Source organism: Rutidosis leptorrhynchoides, chromosome 2, assembly GCF_046630445.1.
Source record: "Rutidosis leptorrhynchoides isolate AG116_Rl617_1_P2 chromosome 2, CSIRO_AGI_Rlap_v1, whole genome shotgun sequence".
Taxonomy (NCBI): domain Eukaryota; kingdom Viridiplantae; phylum Streptophyta; class Magnoliopsida; order Asterales; family Asteraceae; genus Rutidosis; species Rutidosis leptorrhynchoides.
Genome location: NC_092334.1, coordinates 707536970 through 707561125, shown reverse-complemented (window position 1 = coordinate 707561125; position 24156 = coordinate 707536970). Strand labels below are relative to the sequence as shown.

Below are 24156 nucleotides of genomic sequence, written 5' to 3'. Positions count from 1 at the left end.
CTAGTTCATATTATTAATAAGCTATAATGTACTATAAATACACACTACATCTATAATAATCCATGTGAATAATTCTTTCATTAGGAAATGGCGCGATTGAATCGAATGACGGAACAAGAACTCGAGGAACTCATCAACCAGCGAGTGAACGACAGAATGTTATGGGTTGAGGCTGCAAGAGCTGCTGCAGTTAATCCAAATCCTCGTGTAGGATGCTCCTACAAGACGTTTCAAGCTTGCAAGCCATCATCATTCAGTGGAACGGAAGGACCTATCGGTTTAACCCGATGGATAGAAAAGATGGAGACGGTGTTCAAAATCAGCGGTTGTGATGAAAAAGACATGACCAAGTTTGCATCGTGCACTTTACAAGATAGTGCACTCACATGGTGGAAGAATTATGTGAAGGCGGTAGGAGGAGATGTAGCTTATGATACTCCATGGGAAGAATTCAAAGCAATGATAATCACCGAGTATTGTCCAAGGAATGAGGTTATTAAGTTAGAAGATGAGTTACGAAGTTTGAAGGTGGTTGGTACTGAAATCACCAACTACAACCAGCGATTCATGGAATTAGTTTTGCTATGTCCTGAATTGGTTCCAACCGAAGAACGGAAGATTGAAATGTACAAAGCTGGTTTGCCCAAAAAGGTCAAGGCAAATGTTACAGCATCGAAACCTAAGACAATTCATGAAGCTATAACCATGGCGAACGAGCTAATGGATCAGGTCATTTTGGACAAGAAAGCATTCAATACTGAGGTGAAGGTATTGGGAAACAAGAAAAAGTGGAATGGAAGTTATGATCGAGGTAACCAACAACAACCTTATAAGAAACAAGAAACCACAAAAGGTGCGAGTAGTGGTTCAGGTTTTGGTTATAAAGGACAAAGTCCTTTATGCAACCGTTGCCACAAACATCACTTTGGTTACTGTAGTGTGTTATGCACCAAGTGTAATTGACAAGGTCATCTTGCGGAAGATTGTAAGGCTCTCGTTACAAATGGCAACAAGACTCCTGCCACCAACGCAAATAGAACTGCTTTGGCTAACATTACTTGTTTTGGGTGTGGAAAACAAGGTCATTATAAGAGCCAGTGCCCGAATCAGAATGGCGGACCTGCACGTGGAAGAGCGTTTGTTATTAATGCTAGAGAGGCACGAGAAGACCCGGAGCTTGTTACGGGTACGTTTACCATTAATAACTTATCAGCATCTATTTTATTTGATACTGGCGCCGATAGAAGTTATGTGTGTAGAAATTTTTACACTAAATTGAATTGTTCATCATTACCTTTAGATGCTAAGTACTTGATTGAGTTAGCTAATGGTAAACTAATTGAAGCCGATAAAATTTGTCGTGATTGTGAAATAAATTTAGCCGGAGAAACGTTTAAAATCGACTTAATACCCGTAGAATTAGGAGGTTTTGATGTAATAGTCGGCATGGACTGGATGTCCAAAATAGGAGCGGAAGTTGTTTGTGCTAAGAAGGCAATTCGTATTTCTGGTAAGGATAAAATACCGGTGATGATTTATGGAGAGAAGGGTAATTCAAAGCTAAAACTCATTAGCTGTTTGAAAGCCAAGAAGTGTTTAGAAAAGGGATGTTACGCTATTTTAGCACATGTTAATAAAATCGAAAAGAAAGAAAAGTGCATCAACGACGTGCCTGTGGCAAGAGATTTTCCTGAAGTTTTTCCGGAAGAATTGCCGGGATTACCTCCATTTAGATCGGTAGAATTTCAAATAGATTTAGTACCAGGAGCTGCACCAGTGGCTCGTGCTCCATATAGACTTGCACCGTCCGAGTTAAAAGAACTTCAAAGTCAGTTAAAAGAATTACTGGACCGTGGATTCATACGACCGAGTACTTCACCGTGGGGAGCTCCAATTTTGTTTGTTAAGAAGAAAGATGGATCTTTTAGGATGTGTATAGATTATCGTGAATTAAATAAGTTAACTATCAAGAATCGGTATCCACTACCGAGAATTGATGACTTATTTGATCAATTGCAAGGATCATGTGTTTATTCAAAAATCGACTTAAGATCGGGCTATCATCAACTACGCGTCAAAGAAGAGGATATTCCGAAAACTGCTTTTCGGACACGTTATGGTCATTACGAATTTTTGGTTATGCCGTTTGGATTGACGAATGCGCCAGCTGTATTCATGGACCTCATGAATCGAGTTTGTAGTCCGTATTTAGATAAGTTTGTTATCGTTTTCATTGATGATATTCTTATCTATTCCAAGAGTGAGCAAGAGCATGAGCAGCATTTAAGGTTGATATTAGAGTTGTTGAGAAAAGAACAACTTTATGCTAAATTTTCTAAGTGTGCTTTCTGGTTGAAAGAAGTACAATTTCTTGGCCACGTTGTTAGTAGCAAAGGAATTCAGGTTGATCCAGCAAAAATTGAAGCCATTGAAAAATGGGAGACTCCTAAGACACCAACACAGATACGCCAATTTTTGGGTTTAGCCGGTTATTATAGAAGGTTTATTCAAGATTTTTCCCGAATAGCTAAGCCGTTGACAGCGTTAACGCAAAAAGGGAAGAAATATGAATGGACTTCGGAGCAGGAGAACGCATTTCAAATACTGAAAAAGAAGTTAACTACGGCGCCTATTTTATCATTACCTGAAGGGAACGATGATTTTGAAATATATTGTGACGCTTCGCGACAAGGTTTTGGTTGTGTTCTTATGCAACGAAAGAAAGTAATTGCATTTGCATCCCGACAATTGAAGATTCACGAGCGGAATTATACGACGCATGATCTAGAATTGGGAGCAGTCGTGTTTGCATTGAAGATGTGGAGACACTACTTGTATGGGGTTAAATTCACTGTGTTTACTGATCATAAAAGCCTTCAACATATTTTCGATCAAAAACAATTGAACATGAGGCAACGTAGGTGGGTCGAGTTAATAAACGACTATGATTGTGAAATTCGTTATCATCCCGGAAAGGCGAACGTGGTGGCCGATGCTTTAAGCAGAAAGGAACGAGAACCAATTCGAGTACGAGCGATGAACATAAAAATTCGCATGAATCTCAACTCACAAATCAAAGAAGTTCAACGAGAAGCACTTACTAAAGAAAATATAGGAAATGAAATAATGAAAAAGTATGAGAAGCAACTCGTTATAGAGGAAGATGGAATTCGATATTTTGCAAACCGTATTTGGGTACCGAAGTTGGGTGGATTAAGGAAGTTGATATTGAACGAGGCACATAAGACAAGATATTCGATACATCCTGGAGTTGGAAAGATGTACCAAGATCTTAAGACGCATTATTGGTGGCCTAATTTGAAGACAGACGTTGCAACATATGTTGGGGAATGTTTAACTTGTTCCAAAGTCAAAGCAGAACATCAAAAGCCGTCAGGGTTACTTCAACAACCAGAAATCCCAGAATGGAAATGGGATGGTATTACCATGGATTTCATCACGAAGTTACCAAAGACTGCCTGGGGGTACGACACCATTTGGGTGATTGTTGATCGTCTCACCAAGTCTGCACATTTCTTGCCTATAAAGGAAACAGATAGAATGGAGAAATTATTACGATTATATATAAAGGAAATAGTTTCAAGGCATGGAATACCTATTTCCATTATATCCGATCGTGATAGTAGATTTACTTCAAAATTTTGGCAATCACTACAGGAGGCACTAGGAACTCGGTTGGATATGAGTACCGCATATCATCCACAAACCGATGGACAGAGTGAAAGAACGATTCAGACTCTCGAAGACATGCTCAGGGCATGTGTGATCGATTTTGGAAACGGATGGGATAAATACCTACCGTTAGCAGAATTCTCGTATAATAATAGTTATCATGCGAGCATTGGAGCTGCGCCATTCGAAGCATTGTACGGAAGGAAGTGTAGATCTCCTATCTGTTGGAATGAAGTAGGAGATCGACATTTAACTGGTCCCGAGATCATACATGAAACGACTGAGAAGATAGTGCAAATCAAGGAGAGATTGAAAACAGCCCGTAGTCGCCAAAAGAGCTACGCCGATGTTCGAAGGAAACCATTAGAGTTTCAGGTCGGGGACATGGTTATGCTAAAGGTGTCACCTTGGAAAGGTGTAATACGTTTCGGCAAAAGGGGTAAACTGAACCCAAGGTACGTAGGCCCGTTCAAGATCATCGAACGCATTGGACCGGTAGCTTATCGACTCGAGTTACCGCAACAACTCGCTGGAGTACATAATACCTTTCACGTCTCAAACCTGAGAAGTGTCTTGCAAAGGAAGACCTCACCATTCCTCTTGAAGAAATTCATGTCGACGAGAAACTACAATTCGTCGAAGAACCAATCGAAATCATGGACCGTGAAGTTAAACAGCTCAAACAGAGTAATATACCGATTGTTAAGGTTCGTTGGAATGCTAGAAGAGGTCCCGAGTTTACTTGGGAACGAGAGGATCAGATGAAACGAAAATATCCGCATTTGTTTCTCGATGACGCAAAATAGGTACAATTTTAAAATTTCGGGACGAAATTTATTTAACGGGGAGGTAATGTAACGACCCGCACTTTTTCGATCGTTATATACTTATAAGATTAATATTTACATAAATTAAACCTTACCAACATGATAAGCAATCCAAATTGTCGAGACTTATATTTCCGAAAAGAGTTTTACACAACGTTTGACCGTCTAGTTTGACCGATGATATCACGAACTATACAATATATGATAACTATACGTTTGTGTATATATATGTATATATACATATTTAACATGATTAATGAATGTTTTAATATCTCATTTTGTATTAATAACAACAAGTTATATGTGTATTTTGAAACTACTAACTTAAGTTTTCAAAACGATAACAATACGTAACGTTATTTGACTTAAATACTTAAGACTATAATGTTTATACATATATTGTATAAGTAATGTATTTAATCACTTTTAAGAACTTAAATACATAAAATCATATAAGTGTATTCACAAAAGATAGCTATATTTGAATCCTCATTCCATTTTTCACAAAATTTCTATACGTATATTTAGAGTATTTGTACTCGTATCATACCTAGCTCCTATACGTATTTACTAATAGTAAATACACATCAAAATCACCACCTAACCAGCCATTATTCATGCCCTTAGAGCTAGGTAATTACTTTTGAATCATTGCAAGACTAATTACAAAAATACAAACTAGAATTTTGTCATGTTATCCTTAAAGATCACATTTTTAGGAGTATATATGTATCATCATTTTTGATTCATTTTTACTTCAATCTCTTAACTAAAAACACACACTCTTTCTTACTCTCTAAACTCCATAACAATCCAGCAAAGTTCCATAAAGATCTAGCTTCAAAAACCATACTAAAACACCATAAGAAAACCATACAAAAACACTTCAAGAAAACCTTCCAAGAACACCAACTTACTTCCAATCTTTCATCCACTTCCATCACCCTTTTGATTCTAGCTTCTTACTTCTCTTTTACAGCAAACTTATCCAAGGAACTTGAGGTAGAATCTATGTTCATAACCTTATTCGATTCATATATATATAGCTATCTTATTTTGTGGTACAAAAGTTTAACAACAAGAACATAGTTTGAATGTTTTCAAACTTGTTTGCAAACTAAATAGATCCTTCTAACTTAACTTTTAAAATACTTCAAGACCTGTAATATAACTTATGTATATACTAATTTAACAAGGTAAAACTTGGTTTTTCAAAGTATAAGTATTTTTAGAAAAATGGTCATTAAATGATTTTGTTGTAACAAAAATGTTTAACTTCATATGTTTCACTAATGTTTCACTTATGCCGTATGATTTTGAATACAAACCAAGGTATTTACAGTTCATAGTCTTAAAGAAGAACTCGATCCAAGAAGATGGCAATTTGAATCAACGAAAACGGATTTGTAACGAAGAAACTATGACCGAAACAAAATTGGTTATCCTAGATCATTTCAACTACGGGATCAATTGGAAAAAAATGATATAAATCACATATTTCTAAGATAACATGATATTTTATATATATGTACTTATAATTCAATTTTATATGGTTCAGGATCACCCGTAAACAATACGAGAAGATTAATCATAAGATCCCATGTTTGTACGCAACACGTCATTTGACAACACCGGTACTTTATGTACGCAACACGTCATTTGACAACACCGGTACCATGGGTCAAGATTAATCTCGACCAATACATATACGATGGGGTTTTATTTATTTCGTTGGGGGTTTTGTTTATTGCGGGTATATTAAACATCTAAAAATGAACCATTAAAAATTGAATTACTAACATCGGAATGCTAACTACGGACTAAGGAAATATTCAAAATATTAAAAGTATAACAAGTATATATATATATAACGTTTGTTTTAAAATGAAAACATATTGATATATTATATATGGATAGGTTCGTGATATCAACCGGAAGACCGAGTCAAAATATATATATCATCAAGACAAGAGTGAGTATATAGTCCCACTTTTAAACTCTAAATATTTCGGGATGAGAATACATGTATTTTATGTTTTACGTTATGGACACAAGTAACTGAAAAATATATTCTACGTTGAGTTGTACCACTGGCATACTTCCCTGTAGCTTGGTAACTAATATTTACAGCGGTATTGTAAACGCGAATCCTGTTGATAGATCTATCGGGCCTGACAACCCCAACCGGGCTGGACGACCAGTATTCAACGGTTGCACAGTACTTCGTTTTGTGACTACACTCGGTACAGTGTAGTGAGATTTCATATTAAAGGGAATATGCGACGTGATTAAATGTTAAGTATGGTTACCAAGTGCTCAACCACTTAGAATATTTTTATTGAAATGTTTATATACGAAATCTTGTGGTCTATATATATATATTGCTGCGCACTAAACCTATATCTCACCAACTTTATGTTGACGTTTTTAAACATGTTTATTCTCAGGTGATAATTAAAGCTTCCGCTGCATTATGTTGAATCTAAGCAGGATCATGCGTACTCATATTTGTGTCAAAAATAAAACTGCATATCCGAGGACGTGTGTTGTAAAATATGCTAGAAATCGTGTTGTTATTATCATTTGTAAAGTTTGTAAGTCGAAGATTATCGTTAAACGATAATCATCTTTTTATTGTCTAAAGCTTGTATCAAAAATAATGGTTTGGTTTGTAATGTATAATATATGCAGTTTTCCTTTTTAAAAATGTCGCATATAGAGGTCAATACCTCGCAATGAAATCATACGTTATCTAACACGTTCTTATGGTTAAGGACGGGTTATGACACTTAAGTTATTACTTAATCAAATTCCATAACTTACAATAATAACAATAACTCAAACATGAACATTCTTCTTCAAAATTACTAACTAAAACACATGAACATCTCATTGAGACATTTCATCAAACACTTGGTGTGCATGACTAGAAATTTAACTAGAACATCACTAAATTCATCATATTCATACCATAAATCCAAAATGCAAGTTCATGCTTAATTCTTCTTCCAAAATCAATGACAATTTCATTTTAACTCAAACAATTGTGCACCATTCAACAACTAGCAACTTCTTAAGCATAAATCTCATCATTATCACACAATAAAAGCAATACATAGACATAAAATTCATACCTTGACTTTTAGAGTTTAAGAACCCTAATTGTGCACAAAGAGAGTGAAATTGGAAGATTAAAGCTTGCTAGAGTGATTAAGGTGTGTTAGATTTCACAAATCTTCAATTGCATGAGTCTAATTTCAACAATTTGTGGTTTCTTCCTCCTTCTCCCTCAACATCGACATACACACACATACAGGAGGTTTTTCTGTATAATTTTTGTGAATAACTCAATTTCCAGCATTTTAATTCCTTTTTATTTAAATTAACTTTGGCCTAATTGCACTTTCTACCCTCCCCATCACATCTATAGCTAGGAAGGTCCTTAATTCCAACTTTGCACCATTAGTCCTTCTTAACTTAACCAATAAACTTAACTTTTGTCCATTTAACATAAAATAACTTTTACCAATTAATTTCTTAGCAATAAAATTTCACATAAAATAATACCTTAAATAATTGGGATGTTACAACGCAGATTGAAGGTTGAGCTGTTGGTTCTCTCGGTTCTCTACCACCTATGGTTCTCTCTAGATCCTCACCCTATATCTATATCTATATTTATATTTATATTTATATCTATATTTATATTTATATCTATATCTATATCTATATCTATATTTATATTTATATTTATATCTATATTTATATTTTATATTTATATTTATATTTATATTTATATTTATATTTATATTTATGTGCAGATACTGGACACACTTCCCGTTGAGCAGCTGTGTGAGTGAGAAAGAGTGATGCTAGACAGAATGCGATCTATGCGGAGAGGAACTCACAGTGATGAGAAAGATGAACAAAATCAACACAAAACAGATGAATCCAAAACTAAAAAGCTTTCAATCACTAATCAGATCACTACTTACTTTACCCGAACCGGTTATATTTGCCCTATTCTTCTCATCACGTTACTCATTCTCCTTATCTCATCCTATTTCATCCGCTCCCGTGATCTGCTCTGCGTCTCCTCCGTTTCTTCGTTCGATCGTCTCGCTCGGAGTCGGTTCTTCGGATTCGATGGACTTGATTCGGATTTTGGATTGCTAGGTGTTCCGTGGTGTAAGATTTCATCACCTAGGGTTTGTTAATTTGATTCGTTTTTACTAGATCTGATTTAGTTGAGGTGATTATTTAGTTATATGTTCCCTTATACTGCTTAATTAGCTGTACAGGATGTGTTCCCTTATACTGCTTAATTAGCTGTACAGGATGTGTTCCCTAATGCTTATAAAATGAATTATTGTAATCGATGTTTTACTCTACTTTTATGTTTTTTTATAATGCTTATCGTAGTATCTATGTAAATCTCATTGCATATAAATTGATTTATCAGAGCTGGATTAATGTTATATTTTGGTTATATGTTTGTGTTAAGGCTTATTAGTAGTATAGACTGCGTATCTCATGCTTATGTTTATTACTCCATAATTTATAGGAGTTGAAGAAGTGATTGTTTGATATTGGAGCTGAATCTAGGGCATGAGTGGTTGTTGATTTTATGTTTTTGAAAGTATAAAATAGTAAGGTTCAGGAATTAGGAATGAATTAAACCACTTAGAACATGCAATGAACAATCTTATTTTATCAAATGAACTTGATTTTATTTACATCGTCATATAATTACTGTACATTGAATTTTATATGAATTTAAGATAGAACTCTTAATGGAGGCTGAGACTTTGTCAAGCCATATGAATTTGTTATCCAGAATGTTTTCAGGCTATTAACAGTTACCATTTTAGCATCAAATTTTCACATGTGTAATTTGTTGATTATTTCAAAGCATTGCTGTGAAGACCAAGTTTGACTTTGAAGTGATAAAGTTCTCATATTCTACGTGTTTTTAAATTATTTCCTTCTTAAAAGGCAGATCGAAACATGGAAAAACCGTCGAGTGGACATCTAAGGATTTGCTCCAAGGTCTTCAAGAATTTGTATCAATATATGAAACACGGCCTATCAAGAATAACATGTACGGGATGGGTTTTGACCACAGCTTTGGGCTCTGGTTTATTGCACGATGGCTGAAACCAGACCTAATGATTGAGAGCGGGGCCTTCAAGGGTCACTCCACCTGGGTCTTGAGGCAAGCAATGCCAAACACACGGATTATCTCTGTTACTCCTCGCCATCCTGAAAAGTACCTTAAAAAGGGCCCGGCATATGTTGATGAGAACTGCACATATTTTGCTGGAAAGGACTTCGTTGATTTTGGAAGTGTTGATTGGGGGACTGTGATGAAGAACCACGGCGTAACTGATCTGAGTCGAGTTCTTATATTTTTTGATGATCATCAAAATGAGTTAAAAAGGTAACTACCACATTAGACTATAGCACGCTTCTTGATGTTTATTTTAGTTCACATTCTATGTAACTACCACTCGGGCTCTTTTATATATCTAACTGACTAATGGGCCAATTTCAACATATATACCCATGTACGAAAACGGTTTGGCAGCCGTTCAAAGTGTATTGTTACTGTATAAAGCCTTTAAAATTATTTTGTTCAGACTGTTGTATTACATGGAAACAAGTATAACTTTTGTACTCATCTTTAACGTTAACTCATTAACACACTAAATTATATAAGAAAGTTGAAATTGTTTTTGTCATATGGTCAACCCAGTTCGTCTTGCTCACTACTTGGTTCACATCAATTAGGTATTAATGTAAGATTTTCTCTTTTAATACTTGTTATGGTTACAGATTAAAGCAGGCACTAAAAGCTGGCTTTTCAAATCTTGTTTTCGAGGACAATTATGATACGGGGACCGGAGATCATTATTCCTTGAGACAAATATGTGACCAGTTTTATATACAAGGTTAGTTGATTGTACTATCTGTTATGTTATTTTTCACATTAATGGTCCAGTAGTACTCTTCCCACTTTGCAATCACATTTCAAGATAATTATGATTTTTCTGTCACTGTTGTTAATCTGATGTTGTGATTGCAATATTGTTTTGTAATTTACAAATTACGAATGGTTCGAAATGGTTCCTGTTATAATCCAAATGAGTTGAAAGTCACCATAAGCCCATATTGAATTCATACTACCTCCTAAATCTTATTATTCAACTATATGTGGATACATATTGATGTTCTTTATATATATAGTCTTGTTATAATAATAATAATAATAATATAGATATGGATAGTCAATTTTGGTGTATACATATAGTCAATTTTGGTACACAAAGTATGTATTTTTATATTGAGATTTTAGGCTATAAATACTCATGAATGCAAGCATTAAACTTGCACCATTTCTCACACTTACAAAGTGTTTCTTTCTTTCTCTCCATTATCATCTTTGTTCTTACACTTCATTATTAGTATTCTAAATCAAGAATCAAATCACTAAAGGTAGTTATAAGCCTACTGAATTATAACATCAAGAATCAAACCACTAAAGGTAGTTATAAGCCTACTGAATTATAACACGTTATCAGCACGATAATCTTAATACTAAATATGGTTGGCTCTGCCACCAAAATGATATATGGTCGGTTATACCACCAAAATGATATATGGTCGGTTATACCACCAAAATGATATATGGTCGGTTATACCACCAGAATGATATAGGTCGGTTATACCACCTGAAAAAATATATGGTCGACACTGTCGCCAAATTTTCATTTATGTTTACTAATATTTATATTTTTGTTATATAACATTTATTTATGATTGCTTACACATGGTCGACACTGTCACCTACTTATCATTTATGTTATATTAAATTTATGTTTAATGTTTATATACTTATGAATATAAATTGACTCTAATTTATCATGATGTTTGTTTTAATTTTTGATAATAGAAAATGTCGAATCTGGAAAAGCTTAAATTTACTCCTTTAGAATCAGCTGGAAACAACTACATGCCATGGGTTATAAAAGTAAAAATGCATCTTAAATCAATGGGCATTCTTGAAACCATAAATGAAAACAACACTTGTTCTGAAAAAGAACAAGCTACGGCATGTTGCTTTATTCATCAACATATTGATGAATGCTTACAAAATAATTATGTGACTGTAGAAGATCCCCATGTTTTATGGGAAGGTCTCAAAAGCAGATTCAATAATCAAAGAGAAATTTTACTTCCAGCTGCAATGGAACAATGGAGAACATTAAGGTTCCAAGACTTTAAGAAAGTAAATGAATACAGCTCAGCTCTGTATAATACATGTTCACAACTTAAATTCTGTGGACATGAAATTAGTGATGCAGACATGATGGAGAAAACTTTCTCCACAATGAATGCTGCAAACATCACAGTGCAAAGAAATTTGAGAATGCTAAAGTTCAAAACATATCCTGAACTTAATTCATATCTCTTAGTTGCAGAGCAAAATGATGAGCTATTAATGAAAAATCAGCAATCCCGTCCTACTGGTACACTTGCAATCCCTGAAGCAAATACTGCAAATAATTATAAACAGGGACAAGGACGCGGGCAAGGTCGTGGTTATAATAACCATCACCATCATCATGCCAAAAGTCATAACTATGGTAGAAACCATCCTTATGGTAATGGTAATGGGCGTGGACGTGGTCGTGGTCGTGGCCGTGGTGGTCAAAGAAATAGTAATCCACGAAAATATAAATATCAACCACAAAACAAGCCCATTAAACAAGATGTTGAAGAAAATTCTTCTAAAAATTCTGAAGAATCTTGCTACAGATGTGGTAGAATGGGCCACTGGGCTAATACTTGCCGAACATCTAAACATCTTGTTAAGATGTATCAGGATTCGCTGAAAGATAAAGAAAAGGAAGTAAACTTTGTGGATAACGTCGATCCAACAGTCACTGAGAAACCATCTGATTTATATGAAGATTTCTTGAATGTTTAAGTTGTGTGTCTTTCGAAAAATAAACGATTTAATATCGTCTGTCTTTGTCATTATGTTTGCTAAATGTTTCAGTACTATCTATTTGCGTTTAAAATATTGTGTAATATTAATGTACTCACTATTTATTTCTTATATATGAAGTTCAATATGAATTTTGCTGGAATACAACATCAATCAAGTGGTGGAGATCTCTGTATAGCAGACAGTGGAACTACACACACTATACTTAAATCCGAGAAATATTTTATTGATCTAAAACCAACGGAAGGAACTATACATACAATATCAGGACCTGCTAACTTGATAAAAGGGATAGGAAAGGCAAATTTCATACTACCAAATGGTACAAAATTTTTAATAAATGATGCCTTATTTTCTCCCAAGTCAAGCAGAAATTTATTGAGTTTCTCCGACATATACCTTAACGGGTATGATTATCAGTCAGTGACAACAGAAAATGAGAAATATTTAAGTATCACTGACAAGAGTCATGTGGTTGAAAAACTGCCAAGACTTAGTTCTGGATTACATTATACACATATAAATGTACCAGAAATACATATGGTAGTTAACGAAAAATATATTGATCCTGGTGTATTCAGTTTATGGCATAACAGATTAGGCCATCCAGGATCAACAATGATGAAAAGGATTATTGAATGTACTCATGGACATCCACTAAAGGATAGAAAAATCCATCATGATACAATGGTTCCATGTACATCTTGCTCTCTTGGAAAATTGATAACTAGACCCTCACCACTTAAGGTTGAGAAAGAATCACCAATGTTTCTTGAAAGAATTCAAGGTGATATATGTGGACCAATTCATCCACCATGTGGACCATTTAGATATTTCATGGTTCTAATAGACGCATCTAGCAGATGGTCTCATGTTTGTCTGTTATCAAGCCGTAATGTGGCATTTGCAAAATTTCTTGCCCAAATTATTAAATTGAGAGCTCATTTTCCTGATTACACCATTAAAAGGGTGAGACTTGATAATGCTGGTGAATTTACATCTCAAGCATTTAATGACTATTGCATGTCTATAGGAATTGTTGTTGAACATTCTGTTGCTCATGTGCATACACAAAATGGTTTAGCCGAGTCATTGATTAAACGTTTACAGTTAATCGCTAGACCATTGATAATGAGAACAAAACTCCCTGTATCTATATGGGGTCATGCAATTTTACATGCTGCTGCATTGATTCGCATCAGACCAAGTGCAAGTCATAAATATTCCCCCCTACAACTTGCTTTTGGTCAAGAGCCAAATATTTCCCATCTTAGAACATTTGGTTGTGCAGTGTATGTTCCAATTGCGACACCACAACGTACAAAAATGGGTCCTCAAAGGAGGTTGGGAATATATGTTGGATATGAAACATCTTCAATATTAAGGTATATTGAACCTATGACAGGTGACGTTTTTACAGCACGTTTTGCTGATTGTCATTTTAATGAAACATTGTTCCCTAGATTAGGGGGAGAAATGAAAAATAAAGAAAATGATGTTTCATGGTGTGAACCTCAATTAAAGTATCTTGATCCTCGCACAAAAGAATGCGAGACAGAAGTTCAAAAGATAATGCATATACAAGAACTTGCAAATCAATTGCCTGATGCATTTACAGATACAAAAACGGTGACAAAATCATATATACCAGCAGTAAATACTCCAGCTCGAATTGAAATTCCAAAAGCTGGCAATAACGTCACTCATGAATCTTTGCCACGTCAGAAACGTGGAAGACCAATCGGTTCAAAGGATAAAAATCCTCGAAAAAGAAAATCAGCTGATAATGAAGTAAAAGAAAGTGTTCAAGAAGAACCACAAATCAGTACTCCTACTGCAGAGGAGATTGATGATGTCAATACAGAAATTGCAATCAATTATGCATATTCAAAAATATTATGGAACCGAAATGAAATGAAAAATCTTGATGAGAAATTTTCATTTAATGTTGCATATGACATCATGAATAATGATGATGATCCAGAACCAACATCTATGGTTGAATGTCAAAATAGACATGATTGGGCTCAATGGAAAGAAGCAATACGAGCTGAATTAGAATCACTCAATAAAAGAAAAGTTTTCGGATCCATCATTCTCACTTCTAAAGATGTGAAACCTGTAGGATACAGATGGATTTTTGTCCGAAAAAGAAATGAGAAAAATGAAGTTACAAGGTATAAAGCTAGACTTGTAGCTCAAGGTTTTTCTCAAAGACCGGGAATTGATTATGAAGAAACTTATTCTCCTGTTATGGATGCAATTACTTTTAGGTACTTAATCAGTCTGGCAGTTTCTAAAAATTTAGAAATGCATCTCATGGATGTTGTGACTGCTTATCTATATGGATCACTTGATAGTGATATATATATGAAGATACCTGAAGGATTTAAGGTACCAGAAGCATCAAATGCAAAACCCAAAGAAATGTATTCGATTAAATTACAAAGATCTTTATATGGGTTAAAACAATCGGGACGTATGTGGTATAACCGATTAAGTGATTACTTGATAAGCAAAGGGTATACAAATAATCTTACTTGCCCTTGTGTTTTCATTAAGAAAACAACATCCGGATATGTGATCATAGCTGTTTATGTTGATGATCTTAACATCATAGGTACAAATAAAGAGATCCATGAAGCCATTCAACTTCTAAAGAAAGAATTTGAAATGAAAGATCTCGGAAAAACCAAGTATTGCCTTGGTTTACAAATTGAGCATATGCCTAATGGTTTACTTGTACATCAAACAACATATACTGAAAAGATTTTGAAACGTTTCAATATGGACAAGGCAAAACCATTAAGTACTCCTATGGTTGTTAGATCACTCAATGTTGAAGCTGATCCATTTCGTCCATGTGAAGATCAAGAAGACATTCTTGGACCAGAAGTACCATATCTTAGTGCAATTGGAGCTCTTATGTATCTTACAAATTGTACAAGACCTGACATTTCTTTTGCAGTTAATTTGTTGGCAAGGTTCAGCTCTGCTCCTACCAAAAGACACTGGAATGGGATCAAACACATATTTCGATACCTTCGAGGAACTACTGATTTAGGATTATTTTATTCTAACGAATCAAAACAAGATTTGGTTGGTTATGCAGATGCAGGTTATTTATCTGATCCACATAAAGCTAAATCTCAAACTGGATATGTATTCCTAAATGGAGGTACTGCAATATCATGGCGTTCTCAAAAACAAACACTTGTTGCTACATCGTCAAATCATGCCGAAGTGATTGCATTACATGAAGCTACTCGGGAATGTTTTTGGTTGAGATCAATGACACAAATCATTACTGATTCTTGTGGACTAGAACGCGATAAAAGTCCAACAATTATCTATGAAGATAATGCAGCTTGCATAGCACAGATGAAAGAAGGGTATATCAAAAGTGACCGAACCAAACACATACCTCCTAGATTCTTCTCATACACTCAAAATCTCATTAAGGACAACGAGATTGAAATGAGATATGTTCAATCCAGCAAAAACTCTGCTGATCTTTTCACGAAAGCACTTCCAACTGCTATTTTCAGAACACACGTTCATAACATTGGCATGAGACATGTTCAAAAGATGTAACAGCTGAAGCGATGTCTACTTGAGGGGGAGTCAACTCCATGCTGCACTCTTTTTCCCTTAGCTAAAGTTTTTTTCCACTGGGTTTTCTTTAGCAAGGTTTTTAACGAGGCAGTAATTTATAGTTGATCTTCAACAAAATAAAATTGCTATCCAAGGGGGAGTGTTATAATAATAATAATAATATAGATATGGATAGTCAATTTTGGTGTATACATATAGTCAATTTTGGTACACAAAGTATGTATTTTTATATTGAGATTTTAGGCTATAAATACTCATGAATGCAAGCATTAAACTTGCACCATTTCTCACACTTACAAAGTGTTTCTTTCTTTCTCTCCATTATCATCTTTGTTCTTACACTTCATTATTAGTATTCTAAATCAAGAATCAAATCACTAAAGGTAGTTATAAGCCTACTGAATTATAACATCAAGAATCAAACCACTAAAGGTAGTTATAAGCCTACTGAATTATAACAAGTCTTATATTAAGTCATTAATAGTACACTTTTCAACTCTGAAACCAAGTGTTGTGGTTCAATTATGTTATCTTTTTTCTATAGGAGGTGGGCATAGCTGTTTTGAAGATGGTGATGAAGCTAGGTTAAGATCAAAAAGAAAGAAGTTTTGGGAAAAGGCAGTGGATACTCAAGAACTATGTGGGCCCGGTGAAGCATGGTGGGGAGTTAGAGGAAACATGCGGGATGACTTTAACCACACCAATAAGCCAATATCATACAATCAGCATTTCCAAAACAGCAGGTTTGTAGAATCAGTACTTGACGTATATTGGGAACTTCCACCTGTAGCTGGCCCGTCACTTACTCACCAAACACGATATGATCCAGCCCGTGCACCCAGTCCCATTGTTGAAGATGGAAGATTTGGTTTGTATCAAAGGCTAGGTTTATCTAAACTTGAGCCTTCTGTTTTCAACGGGTACACTCAAATGGTATATGTTCAGATATCTGCAAAATAATCATAGCTTCCAGTTGTAACTCATTTTCAAGCAAGCATTTTAGGTCCAGTCAGTGATAATACATTTAATACCTGTGTATGTTGATATTATACACTTGTTATTACAGTTTTACTGTGCAATTAATGTGGATTTTAGATCAGTCTTCCACTTTCTTCTTTTTTTATAGGCTAGATTGTTTACGATTTTTGATGGAGGGATATAAAAGCTCAAGCATTCCATTAATGCCCCCCATCTTTAAGCACTTTCATATGCATGAAATAATATAAAATAAAAAATACATTCTCATGATATTGATGATGTAAAGGAAAGCTTTTGTTAAATGACGACCACCAAAGTTGAGATGTTTTAAGTTATGCGGAGTATGTAAGTCAGAGGTTAGTTGGACCTTTGGGTTTAGATGTAATGCATATATTTGACATGTTATATGTGTTGATATGACTGTGAATGCGTTTTTTTAAAGATTTTAATCTTAATGACTGTAATATACAATTCTTAGGCTTTTTGAGATTCTAATATAGATCACAAAAACTATTTAAAATTATCCCACACATACATGACAAATTGTCAATATGTCCGAGTGGTTAAGGAGACAGACTCGAAATCTGTTGGGCTTTGCCTGCGCAGGTTCGAATCCTGCTGTTGACGGTTTCTTTTTCAAACTCAACTATATTCTATTCTTCTAAAAACTGGAGGGTAAAATAGTAATTCCCCAACAGCTAAATCCAATTCATCTCGTCCCCCAAAACCTCCATCATCACATTATCTCATTACCTAAATGGCATCATCCTCAATCCACCTTTACCAACAATTCCGTCCATCACCGCACCACCGTTCTGCCACCGTACAGACCTCCGGAAAACCACCAAACTATGTTCCAGTACGGTGCGGTCCACGTGACAATCGTGGTCCTCTCCACAAAGGCCGAACACTAAGCATAGAAGCAATCCAAGCCGTTCAATCACTTAAACGCTCACACCGTTTAGATCCAACTAATAACGACTCCGTTTCGAAAACTCTATCTCGGTTAGTGAAATCTGATCTTATTGCCGCCTTCAATGAACTTATTCGGCAAGATCAGTTTGATTTAGCTCTTAAGGTTTTTTCAGCCATTAGATCTGAAGATTGGTATAAAACTGACCTAAATTTGTACGCGAAGCTTGTTACTGCTATGGCGAATAAAGGTAAGTACATATAAAGTTATTTAATAATGTTACATATACTCCGTTATCATGACAATAATTTATTATCAGTGAATAAGTTATAGATTACTAATTTTTGTTAGTTATGTGTAAATCTAGTTTTTGTTGAATTATATTACTTCGTACTTTTCATACTGAAAATTGCTAAGAAAATTGTATTGTATAGTTTCTTGCCCTTCAAAGGAACAAAAAATGATACTCCGTAGTACGTATTTAATTGTAACTTTGTAAGTTAGAGGATTTAGAATGTCATTAGTTAAAAAAAAGTCTATTGATGACGTGGACTACCATGTTGGCATGGTTAATGATGTGGGCTGCAATGCAGACGGTGACATGGCAATAACATAAATTCCCTAACTGCCAATTAGACGTTACGGATGTGTTTGTTTGCCTCTTAATGGGATGGTTCAGTGCTGAATGCTGAACCATTCAACATTCAGTGCGTTTGTTTCTGACCTCTGAATGACATGTGGTGCTGAATGGTTCAGAATTCAGTGCTGAACCATTCAGAGATGAAACACTCTCTTAACCATTAAGAGCCTAAATTTTCTGTAATTTTCTCTTCCAATCCTATCCTGAACACTTAACTAACAAGTATATTGAATATTTATTCATGTTACATTTTGATAAGGTAATTTTACTCAGTTTATATCGTTCATTCTAAGTGATTATCAAACAGCTTATTTTCATTCCGAACAAACTTTATTCAGAGGCCTTGAATCATTCAGATTCTGAACCATTCAGCACTAAAATCATTCAGTTTTATCAAACGCACCCGTAGTCTCAGCATATGTGGACTGCCATATAGGCACTAACCTGCACACAAATCTTAAAACTTCTTGTTAATAGTACTGTTTTTGAGTGCTATTGGATTCGCCGTTTCGGTAATCCTTTTTAGGATCATAATTTTATCACATATGATTTGTTGTCCGATTTTGTGTATAATTGAATATTAATTTGCAAACAATGTGCACGTGTGATAATATAATCTGAATGTTTTCATACTATCAGGCATGACAGATGAAATCGATCAATTGATGTCCGATATTAAAGTGGAGGATCTGAAGTCGGCCGAGGGTAAGGGGCTTGTGACGGTTATCAAGGCGTTGCTTGCGGCCGATAGGGTGGAGCCAACGGTGAGGATATACGAGATGATGAAGTCCGGTGGATGGAATTGCGATTCTTCAGATGATGAGTATATAGGTAAGGTTTTGAGTAGGGGGTTTAAGAGATTAGGGAAGAAGAAGGTAGCTGATGAAATAGATAGGGAAATTGTGAGGGTCTCTGGTGGTATTTTGGAAAAGGTGGGGGTTTAATGAGATGATATAAAGATTAGGTCAAAGCATTGTAGCTTCTCTTTACTTGTTTGGGGCCCACTTCTGGAAGCGTATCGGCTAGTTTTATACTAACCAATGTGGATGGTCTCACTAAAGAGATGAAAAACATAGTTTGTATACTGTATACATCAAGGTAATATAACTAGTTATTTCATTACACTGGCTTCCAAAGCAGTTTTTAAGAAGGAATACAACAATGACGACAAAAAAATCATTCAGATAAAATTCATTATGTAAAATTATGGTCAAAGCATATCCAAATTTAACCATAGCTTGTAGCTTTTCATGTACTACTGATGTATAAATTATGATACAAAAACAAATTTGTTATCTTATATTCAATGGTATATGCTAAGTGACTCAAAGCTTAGCATGCGTGCTTTTGAAAGGACTAGTATGCATCCATTGTTTTCCAACGGCAACCTTGTCGCCTGTGGCTTTCTTTGTGATATCGATTACCACTGATATCAAACTGCCCTGTTCTCCAACCACATTTGCCTCTATCACAACCTCCTCCTATAACAACAACGCCCGTTTTCAATGAAAAACTTGTAATTAACTCAAATTTCCAAATGTAAGAAGAATAAGTTACAGAAATAGCTAATAAGAACTTTTCTAATGAGAGCCCTTAGAGTTGTCCGTGCATAAATATATTGTACATGTGAACGACCGCCACTAAAAAAATCAATTTAATCCGCTATGTAAAATACACTCATGCATGTTCGCGACAACCTTTATGGGCTGTTATTAGAATATTCCGATACATAATTAGTGTCATTAGAAAAATCCAATACATTATTAGCTCAACTAATTGATTTAACTCGAGTATATAGCATGATAATCACGTAGGCATGTATATGTGTGACTGTAACACATACACACAAATATACGCATACACCTTATGCAAAATGACACAAGCTCGATTTACGAGCTGAGTATAAACAACTACTCGAGTGTGAGTCTATACACTTACATGAATCATAACAAGGGAAGAGATAAAGAAATGACTTACATTGACTTTAACCGTTGAATAAAATGAGATGGTGAAATCAATTGTTGCCAATTGACCTCCACAAATAGAAAATACTGCACCTGCAGCCATTCCGTCGATCAAAACCGATATTGCACCAGCGTTCCAGTTTCCTTCTCCATCCTGATCTAGGTGATCATCATAATTCATATTCATATTCATAAATCATAATCATTATTAATTTATTATTCATTATGCTTTATTGTTCGATATTAAAATAATCAATTCATATCTTTATTCGCAAAAGATACAATACAAAGGCTAGGGCTTGTTTACATTTCAGAGAGCCCGAGCTCGAACTCTATCGTTTGACATGAAATAAACTCAAGTGCGGTTTGAGTTTGAAATTATATATGTGTAGTAATTTCATATAATTTATGTGTGTATTACTATATTTTTATAAATGAAAGATAAAGAAGTTTAATCTTGTTTAATAATCGATCTTCAAATTATGTTCAAGCTCGGGCTCGAACTCCGCTCGAATTGAGCTCGAGTAGATCGACCCTAGCTAGATCAACCGCTATATATATATTTACGCATACATATAGTAACCTGATGATACAATATGGGCATACATTTATATGTGTATCTATATGTATATGTAAGGTACTAAGGTTAATTGAGTGGCGCAATTGATGAAATTAAGTAAAAAATAATGGATTGAGCTAACTAACCGTTAGATGATCTGGAACAACGAAATAGCAACGGACGTAACCGAATTCAACGCGATCGATTTTAATTCCTCTTTGTGCCATGCCGTCTAATTGAAATGTGGAACTGTTTTCCAGCCATTTTTTTGCTAATTTTGAATAATCTCCCTTTTTCATTTTTTTTTTTTTTTTTTTTCTTTCAATTCAGCTATATTTATTGTTATCAAACGGTGGTGACTATGAAATTCTTATCGAAGATGCTGTGATTAACGGGAGCTGGCCGTCATTTTTGATTGTTGCGTTTAAAGACATTGGCTTTTGAACTTTTATTTATTATCTAATCTAATTTAAATTTAATTAAGTTTAATGGTTGTGATGAGTGAAACGGCGGGAACTTAATTTAATTTAATTAAGGGTTTTGATGACGGACCCGGCCGGCTGGCTTTGACGAGAGAGTCAAGATGGTCAGATGGAGTTGGGCGGGTTGTTGGTGATGGCAGTGTTGTAAAAAACCCGATTACTCGCCGATTAATCTCCGATTAATCATTTTTAGGAGCAATCCGTTCCTATTTTCAAAAATCCGTTTAATTAAACGGTCAACGTGAATTGATGGATCAAAATCGAATTTGGTAATCAAAGTAAGTTAAAGTAAAAAATGGTTAACATTTAACCATGAATTTAAACTAAAATTTTATAGTTTTGAAGCAAAATGAACAATTTTAGACAATTATGTTAAAAATTATCTATATATTTATGGTTATTTTCTATAGTTACACATATAATTTTTAAAATTTAATATTTAAATGTATACAGTACAATCCGATTAATCTCCGATTAATCCCCGAATTACCGATTAATCCTTTCAAAGTCCCGACCGATAAATCCCCGAATAGCGAATTTTGCTACCTTGGGTGATGGCATTGGGACCTATTCGGGCAATTATGCTGGCTTTTTCGAAACGGTGATGGAAAGTTTCGAAGGCTTCCGTGTGGAAAGAAAGCTAAATCAACTTGAGGGCGGTTCCTAAATAAAAAAGATCACGGTGTCGAGTTGGAAAATTTCTTCTCGAAGGGCTTTTGAGGTTTTTTATTTTTATTTTTTATTTTTTTTAGACCTTAAAGTTTACAGTTTGTTTCCTAACAATTCTTCAATGAATACAAACTTACTTAGACCGGCCACATCGGCATTGTCGTTGCCTCCGCCGTTGCAATGTGGTTATATGCCACCGATGCTAGCAAGCGCGGTTGGGGCGCCGTTGCTAGCACCGTGGACCAAATTGCCTTTCAACGACGATATATATCACGAGGTGGGGCCAAAAAAATAAATATATCCGTTGCATATTTTCAGTTTCCTTTTTTTTTTCCTTTTTCAAACTAGCACTCTGTATTCTGTATTCATATATATATATATATATATATATATATATATATATATATATATATATATATATATATATATATATATATATATATATATATATATATATATATATATATATATATATATATATTTGGTTTAATGTAATGTAATGTAATGGTCAAATTAATGCAATGTTTATTTTTTTAACAACACTTTTATTCAAAACACATTTTCAAACGGTTACATTTTTTTGAAATACAAACAAAATTAAAGTAAACTTAAAGGACAAACACAAACACAAACACAAACACAAACGGTTACATGATACTTAATCTTCTTGGGATGTTGGAACATTCGACCAGAATTGCCCATCACTGTAGTAAGCAGAACTACAAGGAGGAGAGTAGTCTTCGTAAACCAAATACAGAGAAATCACATTTGAACGCCATGAGAGAGTTTCTTTGATCGACTCCCAAGCTTCTTCAGTCCGAAGACTCTTCGCAGACATGTCGGGAAGACAATCGTCTTCAAAGTACATAACATCATTGTGTTCGAAGGGTACGTTTTGCTTCAGGAAAGCTAATAAAGTTTCTAACCCGATGTCACGAATGTCGATTTCGGCAAACCTAACCTTTTTTCCGCTAGCGTAATCATACACTTTGTACTCCGAATCGAAACTACCATCGTAGTAAACGTTGAACGAAGCAATCATGGAGGGAGTAGTCAACATTTTTTTTGTTTGAGTTGTTTGAGAATGAAGAAGATGAAGAATGGTGTATGAGGAGTTGTGAGTTGGTGTTTATATAGAGAGTGTGCAACTAGCCGTTTTTATAAAAAAAAAGGTTCATTTTATAGTTGTTTGAGATTTAATTTTTTTTAATTTTAAAATATAAATATAAATATAAATAATAATAATAATAATAATAATAATAATAATAATAATAATAGTAAATAAGAATAAAAAAAATAATTAATATTGGAAGTGGGGTCAATGTGGTTGGTGTGATGGATGTTAGTGAATGTGGTTGGGAATGTGGTTGAAAGAAACTGCTGAAGTGGCGCTGATGTGGCATCAATGTGGTTACATGACGGGTGTCATGGATAAGAGTGGTCTTATTAGTCTAGTGAATAAAAGTAAGTAAATTTAAACATTATTTAATTTTTTTGTTTATATTTATATTTATATTTTTATCGAGGTGAATGATTAAACAATAAAAGCACCATGAGTGATGTGTTTTTGATCTGGAATGCCGTATCTACGAAGTTCCGTCATTTCGACTCAAATTTCCGGTCGATGTTTATCCGGAATTTTGACTTTGGCATCCAAAATGCAACACTGAGCTTTTTTCTTTTTCTTTTTTATTTTTGAAGTTTTTAAGGTTGGATTTGAGTGGTCATTTAGGTGTTTGAATAATTGAATAATAAAATGAAAGTACGAAGCTAGATGAGTGCTTTTTTTTGGGTTGGAGGTTAGA

At 34.6% G+C, this 24156-nt stretch overlaps 3 protein-coding genes and 1 non-coding gene across 5 annotated transcripts; 3 read left to right on the top strand and 1 right to left on the bottom strand.

Annotated features, from left to right (window-relative positions):
* The first annotated feature begins 8354 nt into the window (after window positions 1–8354).
* LOC139894175 (uncharacterized) lies at window positions 8355–17262 on the top strand. Of its 2 annotated transcripts, none has more exons than XM_071877383.1 (4): window positions 8355–8708; window positions 9516–9960; window positions 10356–10471; window positions 16691–17262. In XM_071877383.1, the coding sequence occupies exons 1-4, from the start codon at window positions 8390–8392 to the stop codon at window positions 17104–17106; spliced, it is 1296 nt and encodes a 431-aa protein (XP_071733484.1). In that variant the 5' UTR covers window positions 8355–8389; the 3' UTR covers window positions 17107–17262. The 2 variants fall into 2 exon arrangements, with proteins under 2 accessions (XP_071733484.1, XP_071733485.1); XM_071877384.1 differs by having other exon boundaries at window positions 8581–8708; window positions 9520–9960.
* A 407-nt stretch (window positions 17263–17669) lies between these two features.
* On the top strand, window positions 17670–17751 carry TRNAS-CGA (transfer RNA serine (anticodon CGA)). The gene has a single exon. It is a non-coding gene; the product is annotated as a tRNA-Ser (tRNA).
* Window positions 17752–17850: 99 nt separating this feature from the next.
* LOC139894174 (protein THYLAKOID ASSEMBLY 8, chloroplastic) lies at window positions 17851–19799 on the top strand. Its single transcript, XM_071877382.1, has 2 exons — window positions 17851–18287; window positions 19317–19799. Exons 1-2 carry the CDS (start codon window positions 17882–17884, stop codon window positions 19619–19621), a joined length of 711 nt encoding a protein of 236 aa, XP_071733483.1. The 5' UTR covers window positions 17851–17881; the 3' UTR covers window positions 19622–19799.
* Window positions 19800–20002: 203 nt separating this feature from the next.
* On the bottom strand, window positions 20003–21499 carry LOC139890447 (uncharacterized). The gene is made up of 3 exons (XM_071873325.1): window positions 21347–21499; window positions 20655–20795; window positions 20003–20158 (listed from the first exon to the last, which is right to left on the bottom strand). The coding sequence occupies exons 1-3, from the start codon at window positions 21497–21499 to the stop codon at window positions 20003–20005; spliced, it is 450 nt and encodes a 149-aa protein (XP_071729426.1).
* Window positions 21500–24156: the final 2657 nt, after the last annotated feature.